The following is a 19,781-nucleotide window of genomic DNA, read 5'->3' as shown; positions in this document are numbered from 1 at the left end:
TTGCGAAGACGGAGTGAAGCCAGTTGCTCCAAAAGGCAGGCAAGTTACTGTCTGCTGGGAGAGGGAGCGCTGTGTGATGTAGGGTCATTGCAATAATGCTACAGGTTGGGTGTAGTCAAATGTAGACATGGTTATACACACTTACATAACTGAGAAATGAAAAGACCGCTAGAATTACAAACCGCGTTTCCATATGAGTTGGGAAATTGTGTTAGATGTAAATATAAACAGAATACAATGATTTGCAAATCCTTTTCAACCCATATTCAATTGAATGCACTACAAAGACAAGATATTTGATGTTCAAACTCATAAACTTTATTTTTTTTTGCAAATAATAATTAACTTAGAATTTCATGGCTGCAACACGTGCCAAAGTAGTTGGGAAAGGGCATGTTCACCACTGTGTTACATCACCTTTTCTTTTAACAACACTCAATAAACGATTGATAACTTAGGAAACTAATTGTTGAAGCTTTGAAAGTGGAATTCTTTCCCATTCTTGTTTTATGTAGAGCTTCAGTCGTTCATCAGTCCGGGGTCTCTGCTGTCGTATCTTACGCTTCATAATGCGCCAGACATTTTCGATGGGAGACAGGTCTGGTCTGCAGGCGGGCCAGGAAAGTACCCGCACTGTTTTTTTACGAAGCCACGCTGTTGTAACACATGCTGAATGTGGCTGGCATTGTCTTGCTGAAATAAGCAGGGGCGTCCATAAAAAAGACAGCACATTGATGGCAGCATATGGTGTTCCAAAACCTGTATGTACCTTTCAGCATTAATGGTGCCTTCACAGATGTGTAAGTTACCCATGCCTTAGGCACTAATGCACCTCCATACCATCACAGATGCTGGCTTTTGAACATTGCGTCGATAACAGTCTGGATGGTTCGCTTCCCCTTTGGTCCGGATGACACGATGTCGAATATTTCCAAAAACAATTTGAAATGTGGACTCGTCAGACCACAGAACACTTTTCCACTTTGCATGAGTCCATCTTAGATGATCTCGGGCCCAGACAAGCGGGCGGCGTTTCTGGATGTTGTTGATAAATAGCTTTCGCTTTGCATAGTAGAGCTTTAACTTGCACTTACAGATGTAGCGACAAACTGTATTTAGTGACAATGGTTTTCTGAAGTGTTCCTGAGCCCATGTGGTAATATCCTTTAGAGACTGATGTCGGTTTTTGATACAGTGCCGTCTGAGGGATCGAAGGTCACGGTCATTCAATGTTGGTTTCCGGCCATGCCCCTTACGTGGAGTGATTTCTCCAGATTCTCTGAACCTTTTGATGATATTATGGACCGTAGATGTTGAAATCTCTAAATTTCTTGCAATTGCACTTTGAGAAATGTTGTTCTTAAACTGTTTGACTATTTGCTCACGCAGTTGTGGACAAAGAAGTGTACCTCGCCCCATCCTTTCTTGTGAAAGACTGAGCATTTTTTGGGAAGCTGTTTTTATACCCAATCATGGCACCCACCTGTTCCCAATTAGCCTGCACACCTGTGGGATGTTCCAAATAAGTGTTTGATGAGCATTCCTCAACTTTATCAGTATTTATTGCCACCTTTCCCAACTTCTTTGTCACGTGTTGCTGGCATCAAATTCTAAAGTTAATGATTATTTGTAAAGAAAAAAAAAAAAAAAAAAAAGTTTATCAGTTTGAACATCAAATATGTTGTCTTTGTAGCATATTCAACTGAATATGGCTTGAAAATTATTTGCAAATCATTGTATTCCGTTTATATTTACATCTAACACAATTTCCCAACTCATATGGAAATGGGGTTTGTAATACTATAGCTTGGTTGCAATCACATGACTTAGAGGCACATCTGGGCACTTCCAGGCGACTGTTTATGTACATGTACCAGTGCAGATTTGGGCGTATTTTGAAAGGTATAGAGGCAAATATATAAGCGAATCATGGAAAAAATATTTAAAATGGGATGGGATGCAATGGATTTTTACACTCTTAAGAAAAATATATTTTTTAAAGATTTAAACCATCTATCATCACCAAGAGTATACTGCCCACTAACACCTCACTTCATTTGACACTCACGGTATTTAGAGAAGAAAATATTGAAGGCACATCATCACTTCACATCTGGAGGGGTCCACAAATTAAAAAATAATTGGTGAAAGACAAAATCGGGCTTATTTGTGCATTGCTAAGTAACGTATTTGATTGACTAAACGAGTGCCGTGCTGCTGTGATCGTGACGCTAATGAGAAAAAGGATATGTTTATTTGCAATTGATTTCCTGCTACAAAAATTACCGTAGTCTGTCATCTACAATTTGTGTCTGCGGTTTGTTTTTATGGTGTGAAGTTCATATTTAAGTCTCATTATTTAGCTATAAATGTCCCTGTTGTTCAGTAATGTTTGCTAGCGATATCAAGGTTTAGTAAATGCTGTTGAGTCTATGAGAAATTTGTATTTATTTAATTTATTAATACTATTAAGGATATTTTCTTGATGCTAACGAATAGCACCAAAGACGCTATAATGCGGTCAACCGTGTCCAATAAAGCATTTGGCTTTCCTGCACAACAACATCATAAGCTTTTAGTTTCTGTTATGAAAATCCACAATGAAGATACGGTGTATTGAACCAACAATAATAATAATATATAATATTTATTACTAGGACTTAACAAGACGTTAGTTTATTTGTACAACCAGGTCTTTGTCATTATATTTAGGCATAGCAACCACAAAAGAACACAAAGTAATGCGATCTGTTGTCCTTTTTTTACGTTTAGTTCTGCTCTCAAAAACTACTAATATAGTACAGAATGAACTCCATTGCATCACAGAAAGCCTCTCAAACAAATGAAATGTTCAGACTGCAGACACAAGCGGTCCGATTGTATTCCACAAGATGATGAAAGTAATATTTTTAAAAGCCATTTCTTTCGACTCACTTTCGTTTTTTTCTTGACTTTATTAACTTTAAGAACCACTTATTTTGGGACTCTATGAAAGCTCTTTCCAATGTCTCTATTTGAATGACTGGAACACCCAAGAACAGAACAGCAATACGGCATTTTTTGTTCAAACTCTACACTCACTCTCACTTGTTTTAATGCTTCGCTCAAGCTACTTGACCTTCGTGTGAATTTAGCCGCAAACAAGAAAAACGGATGTGACGTCATATGCAACCCAGCTATTAACCAAAAAATGCTGACAATATAAAGACAAACATCAGTGTTCTTCTATCATTACCGTATATTGAGGAGGGCCACACTTGACTATGAGTCACAATATGACTATGATGTAATCTGCATATTGACTTCCTAAGGGCTCAAATTTAGAAAATAACGTGTTGTCTTGAACCGATCGCTGTCCTTATGCACTTACTGTAAATAACATTTGCAATATCTGTAATGTTCCTTTTCACTCTTATTTTTAATTGTGAATTGCAACTACTCGAGTTAGTCCCTCCCTTTGAATTACATAGACAAGATGGTGGTAATTGAGGGTGGTAGTCCATCGCTGCATACTCACAATTTGGACTGTGTTGAGTGCACATGTGCTATTAGCGGTGCAACCACCGGACCGATATGTTAGCTTGAAACTATCCGTATTGGTCTTAATTTGGACTGTGAAGAAGATAGTCATTTAAAGTAGCAATGATATTAGGCGCGTATTTACAGTGCATACGAAAAGTATTCACAGCGTGTCCACTTTTTACACATTTTGTTATGTTACAGCTTTTTTCCAAGATGGAACAAATTAATTTTTGTCCTTAAAATTCAACACACAATACCCCACAATGACAATGTGTAATCGTTTTTTTTTTGCAAATTTATAAAAATATAAATAACTAAGAAATCACATGTATTTTAGTATTCACAGCTTCTGCTCAATACTTTAATGATGCACCTTTGGCAGAAACCGTAGAGTGAACTCTTAACTCCAAAGCAACGGTTTGATGCTAATAAACTATTAATCAACCTAAATGAAACAAAATATATCATTTTTGTAAATAAGAAAATTAACATACCGTGTGTGGTCAGCTAATGATAGCAATTCAGCAAAGTTTAGCTACTAATGTCAGCTATCATTAAATGTATAGCCTCCTGTAACAACAATATGACTGCAAACTGTTAGTTGCTTCTCCTGTACTGTTTGTGTGTGCGTGGACGTGCTTCCTGCGTGTACATGTGGACCAGACAGCGGTAAGTGACAAGCCTGAACGCCAGACAAATTATTTTGACCGACAAGCAATTTTTAATATATATAACTAGTTACTATAAAAAAATTAACGACATTTAAAAAATATATATGTTCTGTCAAACCACTAATGGTAACATAAGCTGCTAGCCGGTGGTGTTCTTGGTATATTTTTTGGTTTAAAGTGTTTCACTTTGCGCAAGTTGCAAACCGCCCCTTTAATACATGTAGCCCTTTAATAATATGCTGATTTCCGAGTTAAATGTTGGAAAAACATCTCAGTAGATATAGTCTTACCAGGGTCATGACACCCATCCGGTCTAATTCTCTGTTGGGGCTGCAAGGAATACGCCTTGGGGTTGAGTGGCCAGAACCTGGAGGAGAGCTGCCAATTGAAGAGCCTGCACAGAGTGAAGGTGGTATGGAGCTCATGGAACGAAAACGTCCTCCAAGGCTCTCGTTGCTGCCCACCCTACACTCGATTTCCTCAGCTCGGATGGCTGTGTTTTCCTTCTCCTCTTGAATCATTCTGACAACATACATGGAATAATGTGTGTGTAGATTACAATATGAAACAAGACAATTGTTATTTCTGCCTTAGTAACTTTGCTACCTAATTTCATTATTGATAGCATCAAGCTGCTCCTGTAGCATTAGAGCTAGAGTCTGTGCATCGGCCTGACCACCGGGGGACAGAAGGTCAACTGAGCTGAAGATAGTCTCTCTATCCTCTTCTAGGTCAGAAGCATCCATGTCACTCTCAAATGCCTGGGCCACATTAGCAAGCACATTGGCCTGCTGCACACGCTCCCACTCCTGCTCATTAAGTGTCTGCACCTGAATCAAACACAAACACATTTGTAACAAGACTAGCTGGGGAGATTCAGAAGTTGGATACTTCAGTGTTTTCCATACATAAAAATAAATGTTTTTGAAAACTGTGCGATACAGGTATAGTAACACTTCACCTTTCAGGTGGCATATGTGAAGCCATCTCCTGGAAATCATGTTCCGCATACATTGACGACGTTATTTTTTAAATCAAGAGTTTGACGTTTGAGCAACAGGATTCTGTAGCTAGTCAGCACGCACTCACACAGAGTGCATCAGACTGGCCAGGTAGCATAAAAGTTATCGGTCAATATTCATTTTCGAATATTCGACTTTCTCTTTGCTGCTTTATGTCAATTTTGTTCTGTTAAAATTTAATTTGATAAACATTAAAACACTTGCAATGCAAATTTTTGTTAGCCTGTCAATGGGCTATAACATTTTTTAGCCCATGCTATGTGTTAGCAGCATAGGAACCTGCATGGTGGTTGCATGACTATTTTTCAGTTTATACCAAGCTGTATTGTTGATTACCTTAATTCCTACCTGTATGAGCACTTCATGTGGATATTAATATACTTTATTTTGCGTTCTGAGTTTTACAGTAACGTCATTGCGGAAACTATCAGAAAACAACTTGAAGTTGGAAGTTTTTAAAATTTTTACTTTAAAAGAACTGTTTACTTAGCTGTCAATTCAAATTCCAACATTCAGAGAGGGCAGATTAATTTATGTACCGTATTTTTCGGACTATAAGTCGCAGTTTTTTTCATAGTTTGGCCGGGGTGCGACTTATACTCAGGAGCGACTTATGTGTGAAATTATGAACACATTACCGTAAAATATCAAATAATATTATTTAGCTCATTCACGTAAGAGACTAGACGTATACGATTTCATGGGATTTAGCGATTAGGAGTGACAGATTGTTTGGTAAACGTATTGCATGTTCTATATGTTATAGTTATTTGAATAACTCTTACCATAATATGTTATGTTGACATACCAGGCACGTTCTCAGTTGGTTATTTATGCGTCATATAACGTACACTTATTCAGCCTGTTGTTCACTATTCTTTATTTATTTTAAATTGCCTTTCAAATGTCTATTCTTGGTGTTGGGTTTTATCAAATAAATTTCCCCCAAAAAATGCAACTTATACTCCAGTGCGACTTATATGTTTTTTTCCTTCTTTATTATGCATTTTCGGCTGGTGCGACTTATACTCCGGTGCGACTTATACTCCGAAAAATACGGTAAATAAACCAGGGGTGTAAAAAGTGCAGCCTGTGTTACATTGTTGTAGTAATACAATATAATGTAACAGGTAAAAGTTAAGAACTAATAAGATGTGTCTTTAAATATGCGGGAAACACTACTTAGTTAAAGGGATCACAAACAAGGCTGTCAAAGTTCAACTTAATAAAAACACGATTAACACTCGTGTGTCCTTGTAAAACAAGATGCTATTCAGCTGGAATGTGGTGAGATGTTTAAACAGACGCCTAATTGGGATTAAAATAGTTGCATTTTATTGACAGTAGTATTAATTGATTTATCAATAAATTACAGACCAAAAAGTTAGTTATTAATAAAACACAGACAAATAGAAGTCACTTTGTCCTTTCATTATGGTGACTTACATGGCGCTGATATCCAAGATGGAAGCAAACAGAAAAACACAGACAATTTTCAAAATAACTCAATTGACTAGACCACACATAGTTAAATAATACAAAAACATGACAAAAGTTCATTAATTGATCAAATCATTAATTGGTCATTAACCATTATCTATAACCAGTAAAAATACTCCAAAGGTGATCACAAAACTCATCTTTAAAGACTTTTCAGTTGCAGATGTTAAACATGTTTGTAAAAGTTGAACTGCTTGTGTTAACAATGTTAAGCATAAGTCACAAAAAAGGAGACTTTTCATGTATGAGATTAGCTAAGCTAATTAGGGTAAAATTATATGTTCATCTTTTGTTTCTGCATTTAATAGTTAGTGGAAAGCCAAAATAGGACCACTCACCTTGGATGGCTCGTCCCGAAGTGCTGCCACTCGTCCTTTTTGGGGCCGCCTCAAAACAAGAGCACTACCATAGTGGTCTGAGTTGCTGTCCATCATAGAGGAAGCAGACACTGGGTACCTGAAGTCTGGTGTGCTTCCCAGCTGTGATCGTCTACAAAAACATGCCAAACAAAATTGAGCAGTAAAAATAAAAAGATTAGCTTATTTAAAGGGGAACTGCACTTTTTTGGGGGGAATTTTGCCTATTGTACCCCACCTTCCACCCTAGTACAGCTAGTATATGGCAGTGGAAAATGGATGGATGGATGGGTTCACAATCATTATGAAAGACATGACAACGGATGTATTTATGTTTTTCATAATGATTGTGAACAAAAGGCAAAATTTTAAAAAAGTGCAGTTCCCCTTTAAATACATAATTTCTCAATATATATTTGGACAGCAATATACAAAATGACGTATTGGGACGTTAGGCCAGGGGGCTTCCAGTATTAGTGTCTTTGACAAAGACAGAAAAGAAGAGTAAAAATTAGAGATGTCCTATAATATCGGCGTGCCAATATTATCGGCCAATAAATGCTTTAAAATGTAATATCGGAAATTATCGGTATCGTTTTTTTATTATCGGTATCGTTTTAAAAAAAATATATATATTTTTATTAAATCAACATAAAAAACACAAGATACACTTACAGTGCACCAACCCAAAAAACCTCCCTCCCCCATTTACGCTCATTCACACAAAAGGGTTGTTTCTTTCTGTTATTAATATTCTGGTTCCTACATTATATATATCAATACAATCTGCAAGGGATACAGTTCGTAAGCACACATGATTGTGCGTGCTGCTGGTCCACTAATAGTACTAACCTTTAACAGTTAATTTTACTCATTTTCATTAATTACTAGTTTCTATGTAACTGTTTTTATATTGTGTTACTTTCTTTTTATTCAAGAAAATGTTTTTAATTTATTATTATTATTATTATAAACATTTTTAAAAAGGACCTTATCTTCACCATACGTGGTTGTCCAAATTAGGCATAATAATGTGTTAATTCCACGACAGTATATATCGGTATCGGTTGATACCGATATATAAAAAAACATTATCGGACATCCCTAGTAAAAATTAAAGATACAAATAGTCAGCAATAGCGACAACACAAAGCAACTTACCCGTGTAATAAAGAGTTGCTCCTGCTCCTTCCTTGCTCATTCTCTGCCCTCATTGTTTCAATCTGGATCAAGAGTTGCTCCTACAATTTAATGGGATTTTAAGAAAAATAAACTCTGCCTAATGTATTACCAGAGATAATTCCAAATGCATGGGCAACTTGTAAGTTTAACAGGACTCATTTTCACCTTTTCATGGTGAGACTCCTCGATCAGCTTCTTGGTGTGGTCCAGTTCCCTTATGAGGCCATTCTGAGGATTAACAGAAACAGTAGTAGTAGAACACAGAGTCACACAATGTGCACTTACACATCTGATGTCACCAGTCTTACCACAAGAAGTTCATTTTTACACAGCAACATGCATGTAAGTATTATCTCCATTTATGTTTCATTAACAGATTATGTGTGATCAAATGTGTTAAATGTGTGATCAGATTAGCGAACTCTGTTGTTAGCTAACAGTATTGTATTTAGGTAGGTAACACAGTATTGTGTTGGCTAACAGTAACTACAAGCACGCACATTTTGTACCTGACCTAGCTAACTCAAAAGTAGGCTTATGTTATATGAGCTAGTTTTTTATATGATTTATAGTTTTCTGTGCATTTCAAACATTGTCCTTTATAATGTTTTTATTTTTTGATTTAAAGTAACATGGCTGCTAGGAGGCCAGCTAGGATCCCTGTGGACCTTGCACGACAAATGGGATGAAGAGCCCATCGGAGGCATTGACTCAGAATCTGACATCTCAGATGTAGAGGACCCAGACTATTGTCCCCACCCCCTTATAGAAGATTCCATAGGAATGACACTTGTGGAAGAGTGGGTAGTGATACAAAAACTGTCATACAAATGGCCTCATATCACAAACATGTTTTATGAGGTATACCTGGAATATGAAAAAACGGTTTAATATTTTGAAAAGTAACAACCAGGTTTATTGCAAAAAGGCATTGATTTTAATTAGGGTTAGGTATTGGCAGGCTGTACATTCAAGGGTAAAGAATATATATATATATATATATATACCGTATTTTTAGGACTATAAGTCGCAGTTTTTTTCACGACATGTACAAATATAACTTATACTCAAGAGCGACTTATGTGTGAAATTATTAACACATTACCGTAAAATATCAAATAATATTATTTAGCTCATTCACGTAAGAGACTAGACGTATAAGATTTCATGGGATTTAGTGATTAGGAGTGACAGATTGTTTGGTAAACGTACAGCATGTTCTATATGTTATAGTTATTTGAATGACTCTTACCATAATATGTTACGTTAACATACCAGGCACGTTCTCAGTTGGTTATTTATGCGTCATATAACGTACACTTATTCAGCCTGTTGTTCACTATTCTTTATTTATTTTAAATTGCCTTTCAAATGTCTATTCTTGGTGTTGGGTTTTATCAAATAAATTTCCCCAAAAAATGTGACTTATATTCCAGTGTGACTTACATATGTTTTTTTCCTTCTTTATTATGCATTTTCGGCAGGTGCGACTTATACTCTGGTGCGACTTATACCGGTACTCCGAAAAATACGGTATATATATATATATATATACACACAGTATATATATATATATATTTGCAAACCATTTTTATTCTCGCTGATGTGTTTTTTTTTGTCCTGTCCAGCTTCTCAGGCAAATCATATACCGGTAGTTGATGTAGATGCCCATATCGGCTGTTCAGATTTACTTTACAAAAGAGAAGTGTAGGATACTTCTCGTTGCCTTATTTGTATTCGACTTTATTAAATGTATTTATATTATCATTTGGTGCAGCCGGGCCGGCGCAGGAGGGGATAGAAAGAGAAAAAAAAGAAGACAGAGGGGGAAATTGTGGGGACAAGAGGGGGATTAGACAGAGAGACAAAAACAACAACAACAATAGAGCAACATCAACAAATACGACATGTACAAATATGATGGTAAAAGTGATAGCAAATAAGCAGTTAGCAAAAATAAAAAAATAATACAGAAATGACAATGAGCATTATTACACTACAAATGGAGCAATACAAATACCAATAGAAATAGCGCTATTGATAATGAACAATACCAATACTTTACCTTTATTATCAACAATACAGTTGTTCAAATGCAACAATACATATAAGTAATGATAACTTGAGATACGAAAGAATGCAGAAAAATGGAGGGGAAGAAAGAGAAGCAACCTACATTAACCTTGTAGATTGTTATAGTAACAATAGGTTAGGCTTTGTCAGTGTGCCATGTGTTATACCCAGTTTACCCTTGGGCAACAACGTTAATATATGTTTGATGAAACGTGATTATGTGCATGAGTGTATGTATGTATATGTACTTGTATATGTACAGAATGTGTATATGTGTTTGTACAGTGAATGTATATGTACAGTATGTGTATATGTATGTTTGTACAGTGAATGTACATGTACAGAATGTGTATGTGTATGTTTGTATAATGAATGTGCGTGTGGATGTACGAACATTGAGTATGTATGTGGGAGCGTAGGTACCTATGTATGTATGTATGTGAGTATATGTGAATTTGTATGTACAATATATTTGACTCCCAGAGTGCGTGGGAGCCTGAGTACGGTCCCAGCCTCCCCGAGAGCCCAACCCACAAACAGTAGGTGTGGTGCCCAGGGAACCAGGGACCACCGCCCCCACACAGCCAAGCCGGCCAGCGACAGGAACCCCAGAGCCCGGCCCACCGCGCCGCCCACAAGGGTCAGCAGCAGGCCACAGACAGACGCACCGGGCAGAGGACAAGGAACGAGAAAAGCAGGGGACAGCCAGACCCCAAGCCAGCGAGAGACCACACCCCACACGGGCAGAAAAGCGGGACGCCCCGCCCGGGGGGCCCAGAGACTCCCCGCAACCGGACGGGAAGACCGCCCCCGCCCCAACGGCAACCGGGCCCCCACGAGCCCACCCCCCACCCCCGGAGAGCCCGGCGAGGCCATCCCCGGCCACCCCACCCAAGTCGGCCGCCGCACGACCACTCAGCACGGGGCCACGGGAACCACCCACCCCACCCACAGGGACCCCAAAGATGGAGATAGAACAACCAGCAACCGCCCTGCCGTGTTCCTACCCTGAGGGAGGGGAAAATAAAAAAATAATATTAATAAAATATATTAAATAAATAAATAAAAAAAAGAATTAAAAGAAGATCACAGACATGCTGACACACAAGGTCACTACCCCAGCAACTGGCCGACTTGCAGCACCTCGGAATACCTTGCAGCACCAAGCTACCACAATAGACGCAGGGACTAGACCCAGCAGGCCCCAACCAAGACGGGCACCCGGAAGTGATGGCCGGTGGGACCCAGGAGCTCCAGACACGCAGTCCGGAGCCTACCCCCAGAAATATACATACACATATACATGTACACATACACATATATACATATGCATACATACACATATATACACATACATACATACATACACATATACACACACATATACATACATATAATATACACAGTTCGTCAGCCCCGACAACCACCACGCGCGCGCGCTGCCACCAGTCACAACATCAGCCACCTGCACCAGACCCAGCAGCCACGGGCGCCCACACCACAAACAAACGGCAGCAGAAACAGCAGCTGCAAAACCCCCAGACAGCCAGCACCAGACCCAGCAGCCACGGGCGCCCACACCACAAACAAACGGCAGCAGAAACAGCAGCTGCAATACCCCCGACAGCCAACACCACCCAATCAAATCAAAGCGATCAAAAAAAAATTGCGACCGGCAACCACACGCCAACAGGATCACGGAGACCAGCCAGCGCCAGCCCGCCAGTCAGCCCAAATGCCAACATACAAACAAGAGACACCAACACCCCACCCCACCAAAAGACCCCACCACCCCAACCCAAACCTGCACAAACACACCACCGCCCAAACAACCGAGACACAGCATCCAGACCAGACATGGGGGCCGCGCCGCCACCACATCAAGTCACTAACAAAGACCCCACAGCGCAAGGTCAAGCCACACGGGCACGGACCCACCCAACATGAAGTGAGACCCACGCGACGCCACACACAAATAATTAATAAGATTTAAAAAATAATTAAAATAAATAAATTAAATAAGTAAATAATAATAATAATAATAATAATAATAATAATAAATGAATAAAAAACCTGGCAGGCCACCAGACCGCAGTCCCCGCAATCCGCGCCGGCCGACGAGGCAATGAGGGGTGCGCCAAACCCCAACCCCCCTATGCATGTGTACAAGGCCCCCAGAGTGTCTACTGTGTAGTTAAAATTAGGAGGTCAGCTGTTACAGCCGACCTCCAGTCCCTATTGATGTGTGCACTGTAGCGTGAGTGAGATATGTATGCTTGTGGGAACTAATAATGCGATTAAAATTGGGGGACATCAAGGTCATGGTGGGTCCCAACCAAGCCAAGCCCCCCCAAATCCTAAGTGTCTAATATGCAGCTAAGATTGAGGGATGGACGAGCAGGGGACAAGACAGGAGGACTGGCGCCCCATAGGAGGCATCCTCATCCCCCCGCCATATGCCTCCCCGCAGGACAATCCCCCAAAGTCTTATATGTGTGACTGTGTGTGCTATAAGTAGGAGGAGTCAGTCCACCCCCCGCCCGCCCCAACCCAACCCTGCAGAGCCCATACCAGCAACCAAACGCAGAAAAACTGCACAGCCCCCATGCCTAATGCAAACACAGCATCCCGGCCATCCACACAGCAACGTGCCCATACGAGTCCCGGCCAGGAGATGGAGCCCCCCAACGGGGGAAGAAGCCAATGCAGCCCGTCCGCACGTCAGCCCCCAAACCAGCCGGCCAGCCAGCCTCCACAACCCAAGCGCACAGATACCAGCCACAGTCCCCCAACCACTCCAACCCAACACAGCGATGCCAACCGCTGGTAGCACCACAGCAACCCCAACTCATCCACAGCCAGGCCAATCGAGCCACCGTACATCCACACCCATACACACACCTACACATAAAATATACACATACATACACACATACTAGAGATGCGCGGATAGGCAATTTATCTCATCCGCAACCGCGTCAGAAAGTCGTCATCCATCCGCCATCCACCCGATGTAACGTTTGGTCAGAACTGCATCCGCCCGCCATCCGCCCGTTGTTATATATCTAATATTAATAAAAAAAAAAAAAAAAGGGTGAAAACTACGCGAATTGCACCTTGTGCAGACAAAATTTTTCGATCGGACACGGAGGAATTAGCGATGTAAAAGACCACGTTGGGACAAAAAAACACAAGTCTAATGCCGTTGCTAGCGATACAAGTGGAAAACTTTCAACGTTTTTCGTCGCCCAAACAGATTCTTTGGATGTGATAAATGCCAAAGTTTTATTTACGTAGGCAATAATTGAGCATGGACTTCCAATCGCACTGGCTGATCACATGGGACAGTTAATAATGTAATGCAACCTTTAAAAATCATTACGCGGTGATCGCGATCCCAAAAATAAACTTTTCTTGCATGATAATGTCCAGAAAATTTTGCTTTATATTACTATAGAGTCCTTTTAACGAATGAGTTTGATGGTTTATCACAAACCTTAAATGAAATTCCATGGCCACCGTCCTGCTCTCTATATCAACCAGGGTGAGCCCCACCCCTTTCGTGAGCGCACTGCGCGTGGAGTGACCCCTGTTACGCGCCCCCGGCAACAGGGGTGGCAAGCAGGTAAGCTGCGCGGGCGGAGCGCGCGGAGTGACCCATGTTACGAGCCCCCGGCCACGGGGGTGGCGGGCAGGTAAGCTGCTTACCTGCTGCGCGTGACGCCGGCCGCGGCGAAAGCGGACGAGGCGGGGTGTCGGTGCGGTGGGCGCGGTAGTGACCCTGGACGTGCGTCGGGCCCTTCTCGCGGATCGCCTCAGCTACGGCTCCCGGTGGGGCCCTCTCGGGGGAAGGGGCCTCGGTCCCGGACCCCGGCGAGGCGTCCCTTCTCCGCTCCGTAAAAGTATCCATCTCTTTTCTTTTTTTTTCTTCTGTTGTGGCATATGCAGCAGGTGCCTGCTCGTTTTTCGTATGTGGGTAACAACATTTAACTATGTATATATATTTCCCAATTGGTTTAACTGCCACCCGCAAAAAAAAAAAAAAAAAAAAACAAAACAAAAAAAAAATCTAATTAATCCGCCCGACCCGACCCGCGAGCGGATAAAATCTTATTTTTTTTAATTTCATCCGCCCGATCCGCGGATAATCCGCGGACTCCGCGGTTGTGTCCGCAAACCGCGCATCTCTAACACATACATATATATATCTATATACATATACATACACATACACACATATACTAATGCATGCATATACGCATACACACACACACACACTCACACACACACATATATACACACACATATATACACATTAATACACTTACATACATATACATATGCACACATATACACATACACATACAAACCCCGTTTCCATATGAGTTGGGAAATTGTGTTGGATGTAAATATAAACGGAATACAATGATTTGCAAATCATTTTCAACCCGTATTCAGTTGAATATGCTACAAAGACAACATATTTGATGTTCAAACTGATAAACATTTTTTGTTTTGCAAATAATCATTATGCAAAATACGATAAGGGTATCGCAACTGGCTCACCTTTACAGGTACTCGCCCCTGCACCATCTGTGAGCCTGTGGTCTCACTCTCTTCATCTCTCCTTCCATCAAGGCACCGGCGGGACTCTGCATGGCAGGGACGTCGTACTCCCTGAGCCAAGACTAAGCTTGACCGAACTTTAGAATTTGATGCCAGCAACACGTGACAAAGAAGTTGGGAAAGGTGGCAATAAATACTGATAAAGTTGAGGAATGCTCATCAAACACTTATTTGGAACATCCCACAGGTGAACAGGCAAATTGGGAACAGGTGGGTGCCATGATTGGGTATAAAAGTAGATTCCATGAAATGCTCAGTCATTCAAAAACAAGGATGGGGCGAGGATCACCAATTTGTCAACAAATGCATGAGCAAATTGTTGAACAGTTTAAGAAAAACCTTTCTCAACCAGCTATTGCAAGGACTTTAGGGATTTCACCATCTACGGTCCGTAATATCATCAAAGGGTTCAGAGAATCTGGAGAAATCACCGCACGTAAGCAGCTAAGACCGTGACCTTCTATCCCTCAGGCTGTACTGCATCAACAAGTGACATCAGTGTGTAAAGGATATCACCACATGGGCTCAGGAACACTTCAGAAACCCACTGTCAGTAACTACAGTTGGTCGCTACATCTGTAAGTGCAAGTTAAAACTCTCCTATGCAAGGCGAAAACCGTTTATCAACAACACCCAGAAACGCCGTCGGCTTCGCTGGGCCTGAGGTCATCTAAGATGGACTGATACAAAGTGAAAAAGTGTTCTGTGGTCTGACGAGTCCACATTTCAAATTGTTTTTGGAAACTGTGGACGTCGTTTCCTCTGGACCAAAGAGGAAAAGAACCATCCGGATTGTTATAGGCGCAAAGTTGAAAAGCCAATATCTGTGATGGTATGGGGGTGTATTAGTGCCCAAGACATGGGTAACTTACACATCTGTGAAGGCGCCATTAATGCTGAAAGGTACATACAGGTTTTGAGCAACATATGTTGCCATCCAAGCAACGCTACCCTGCTTATTTCAGCAAGACAATGCCAAGCCACGTGTTACATCAACGTGGCTTCATAGTAAGAGTGCGGGTACCAGACTGGCCTGCCTGTAGTCCAGACCTGTCTCCCATTGGAAATGTGTGGCGCATTATGAAGACTAAAATACCACAACGGAGACCCCCGGACTGTTGAACAACTTAAGCTGTGCTGTAAGCAATAATAGGAAAGAATTCCACCTGAGAAGCTTAAAAAATGTGTCGCCTCAGTTCCCAAACGTTTACTGAGTGTTGTTAAAAGGAAAGGCCATGTACACAGTGGTGAACATGCCCTTTCCCAACTACTTTGGCACGTGTTGCAGCCATGAAATTTTAAGTTAATTATTATTTGCAAAAAAAAAAAAAAGTTTATGAGTTTGAACATCAAATATCTTGTCTTTGTAGCATATTCAACTGAATATGGGTTGAAAATAATTTGCAAATCATTGTATTCGTTTATATTTACATCTAACACAATTTACCAACTCATATGGAAATGGGGTTTGTACATACACAAAAAAATAAATAAATAAAAATAAACCCTTTAAATAAAATAAAATAAATAAAAATAAACAATAGTCCTGGTCGCCATCAGTGCCCAGCGCCACCAAACCCCGCAGCCCTTCCCGCACGTCCAGGCCCCCCCGCCCACCACCCACCCCATCCGGCAGAAAGCCTAAAGGGCCCAGCCCCGCGCCCACAGCCGGCATGCCACGGCACCTCTGCAGACGCGGTGCCGCGATCAGCAATGCAGACCGGGGCAGCGACACATACATATGTACCTACATACATACACACAGATTTCACCATACATATATACAGGTAAAAGCCAGTAAATTTGAATATTTTGAAAAACTTGATTTATTTCAGTAATTGCATTCAAAAGGTGTAACTTGTACATTATATTTATTCATTGCACACAGACTGATGCATTCAAATGTTTATTTCATTTAATTTTGATGATTTGAAGTGGCAACAAATGAAAATCCAAAATTCCGTGTGTCACAAAATTAGAATATTACTTAAGGCTAATACAAAAAAGGGATTTTTAGAAATGTTGGCCAACTGAAAAGTATGAAAATGAAAAATATGAGCATGTACAATACTCAATACTTGGTTGGAGCTCCTTTTGACTCAATTACTGCGTTAATGCGGCGTGGCATGGAGTCGATGAGTTTCTGGCACTGCTCAGGTGTTATGAGAGCCCAGGTTGCTCTGATAGTGGCCTTCAACTCTTCTGCGTTTTTGGGTCTGGCATTCTGCATCTTCCTTTTCACAATACCCCACAGATTTTCTATGGGGCTAAGGTCAGGGGAGTTGGCGGGCCAATTTAGAACAGAAATACCATAGTCCGTAAACCAGGCACGGGTAGATTTTGCGCTGTGTGCAGGCGCCAAGTCCTGTTGGAACTTGAAATCTCCATCTCCATAGAGCAGGTCAGCAGCAGGAAGCATGAAGTGCTCTAAAACTTGCTGGTAGACGGCTGCGTTGACCCTGGATCTCAGGAAACAGAGTGGACCGACACCAGCAGATGACATGGCACCCCAAACCATCACCCAACCATGCAAATTTTGCATTTCCTTTGGAAATCGAGGTCCCAGAGTCTGGAGGAAGACAGGAGAGGCACAGGATCCACGTTGCCTGAAGTCTAGTGTAAAGTTTCCACCATCAGTGATGGTTTGGGGTGCCATGTCATCTGCTGGTGTCGGTCCACTCTGTTTCCTGAGATCCAGGGTCAACGCAGCCGTCTACCAGCAAGTTTTAGAGCACTTCAAGCTTCCTGCTGCTGACCTGCTCTATGGAGATGGAGATTTCAAGTTCCAACAGGACTTGGCGCCTGCACACAGCGCAAAATCTACCCGTGCCTGGTTTACGGACCATGGTATTTCTGTTCTAAATTGGCCCGCCAACTCCCCTGACCTTAGCCCCATAGAAAATCTGTGGGGTATTGTGAAAAGGAAGATGCAGAATGCCAGACCCAAAAACGCAGAAGAGTTGAAGGCCACTATCAGAGCAACCTGGGCTCTCATAACACCTGAGCAGTGCCAGAAACTCATCGACTCCATGCCACGCCGCATTAACGCAGTAATTGAGGCAAAAGGAGCTCCAACCAAGTATTGAGTATTGTACATGCTCATATTTTTCATTTTCATACTTTTCAGTTGGCCAACATTTCTAAAAATCCCTTTTTTGTATTAGCCTTAAGTAATATTCTAATTTTGTGACATACGGAATTTTGGATTTTCATTTGTTGCCACTTCAAATCATCAAAATTAAATGAAATAAACATTTGAATGCATCAGTCTGTGTGCAATGAATAAATATAATGCACAAGTTACACCTTTTGAATGCAATTACTGAAATAAATCAAGTTTTTCAAAATATTCTAATTTACTGGCTTTTACCTGTACAAACGTACACACAAACGCACCCATATATACACATATATAATTTAACAGAATAAATTAAATGTATTAAATAGATAATTAAATAAAAAAATATATAAAATAAATAAAAATAAATAAAATAAATAAATAAATAAATAAGGGGGGAGCAAAACACAGGAGGGGGATTCCCGCAGGGCAGTCGGGCAGCACCGCCGGGGCCCCAACAAGGGAGGAAAGCAGCCCCCCCAACCCGGCACCAAGCGGGCCCGCACAGCCGCAGCGCAGGGCGACCCCGGGCAGACCCCGCCCCGCGCCCCAGGGGAAGGAGGAAGCCCACGGACACCCGGGGCCAGAGGGGCACAAGCCGACCCCCGCCCGACAGCGGCAAGACCCCATCCCCCCGGGCGCAACCCCCGCCCAACCACCCACGAGAGGGACAGCCCCCCACCCAACCCAAGGCGGCCGCCCACAGCCCCACCCCAAACCCCGCCCAGGCACCCTCATTCACCCCCGGCCGCCAGACAACTCATGGATCGGCCCGCCAGGCCGGAACCAGGGAACACACCCCAGCCCCACCCGACCCCGCGGCACACGCCCCCCCCGGCACCCAGGACCCCCCACCCACGGAGCAAGACCCCCGGGACAGAGCCCCAGCCCCGGCCCCCATGGGAGTCAGGTCAGGAAATTAATTAGCGGTGCCCAAAGACATCGGAATTCTGTCAGTTGTTTTGATTCAGCAGACATTCTTTCCATAACTACATAATCTAATAAAATATTTTTGTAAAGGTTTATACATAAATTATTTTTTGATTTCCAATTCATGAGATTAGTTTTCTTGGCGATGCCTAATGCATTTATAAGGAGGTATGTTTTGTTTATATCAAGATCAGTTGCGGAGAGATCACCCAAAAGGCAGAGTGCGGGGGAGATGGGAATAGGAATCTCTAACGCTAATGATAGGTTCTCGCACACTCCAAGCCAAAAGTTACTCACGGGAGCACAGAACCACATTGAATGTAAGTAGTTATCTACCTTATTATCTGAGCAGTGTACACAAATGTTAGAGTCAGCTAAACCCATTTTATACATTCTTAGACCGGTGTAATGTATTCTGTAAAGTAATTTGAGCTGAATCAGTCGTAAATTCGGATTCTTGATCAAACGAGAAGTATTGAGGCATATTTGTTTCCAGAATTCTGGGTCACAGCTTGTGGATACGTCTGAGTGCCATTTGGAAGATGGAATACTTATTGTGTTATCCATTTTTGATAAGAGAGCATATAATTTGGATAAAGCTTTGGGGGCAGATGTTTTGAAGAATTTAACGGTCGTAGGATTACTTTCCCATGTTGTTTTGTTGAATCTTGCGCTGATTACAGATTTGATTTGTATATATTCTAGGAATTTATTGGATTGATTGCATATTGTGTTATTAAACTTTTAAAAGAGATAAAACTGTTTGCATTGATAATATCCC

General features: G+C 41.5%; 1 protein-coding gene across 9 annotated transcripts in view; it reads right to left on the bottom strand.

The window, feature by feature from the left end:
• The window catches only part of ppfia1 (PTPRF interacting protein alpha 1), an 89,847-nt gene that overhangs the window by 21,323 nt on the left and 48,743 nt on the right, over positions 1–19,781 (bottom strand). For all 9 annotated transcript variants that reach the window (XM_061975185.1, XM_061975186.1, XM_061975189.1 and 6 more), the window contains exons 12-16: positions 8,419–8,481; positions 8,233–8,312; positions 7,054–7,204; positions 4,800–5,023; positions 4,484–4,715 (exon numbers count right to left, since the gene is read on the bottom strand). In XM_061975185.1, coding sequence (XP_061831169.1) covers positions 4,484–4,715; positions 4,800–5,023; positions 7,054–7,204; positions 8,233–8,312; positions 8,419–8,481 — 750 coding nt within the window. The remainder of the gene's footprint in view (positions 1–4,483; positions 4,716–4,799; positions 5,024–7,053; positions 7,205–8,232; positions 8,313–8,418; positions 8,482–19,781) is intronic.

Source organism: Nerophis lumbriciformis, linkage group LG15 (genome assembly GCF_033978685.3).
Source record: "Nerophis lumbriciformis linkage group LG15, RoL_Nlum_v2.1, whole genome shotgun sequence".
NCBI lineage: Eukaryota > Metazoa > Chordata > Actinopteri > Syngnathiformes > Syngnathidae > Nerophis > Nerophis lumbriciformis.
This window is presented reverse-complemented; position numbering and strand designations above follow the sequence as displayed.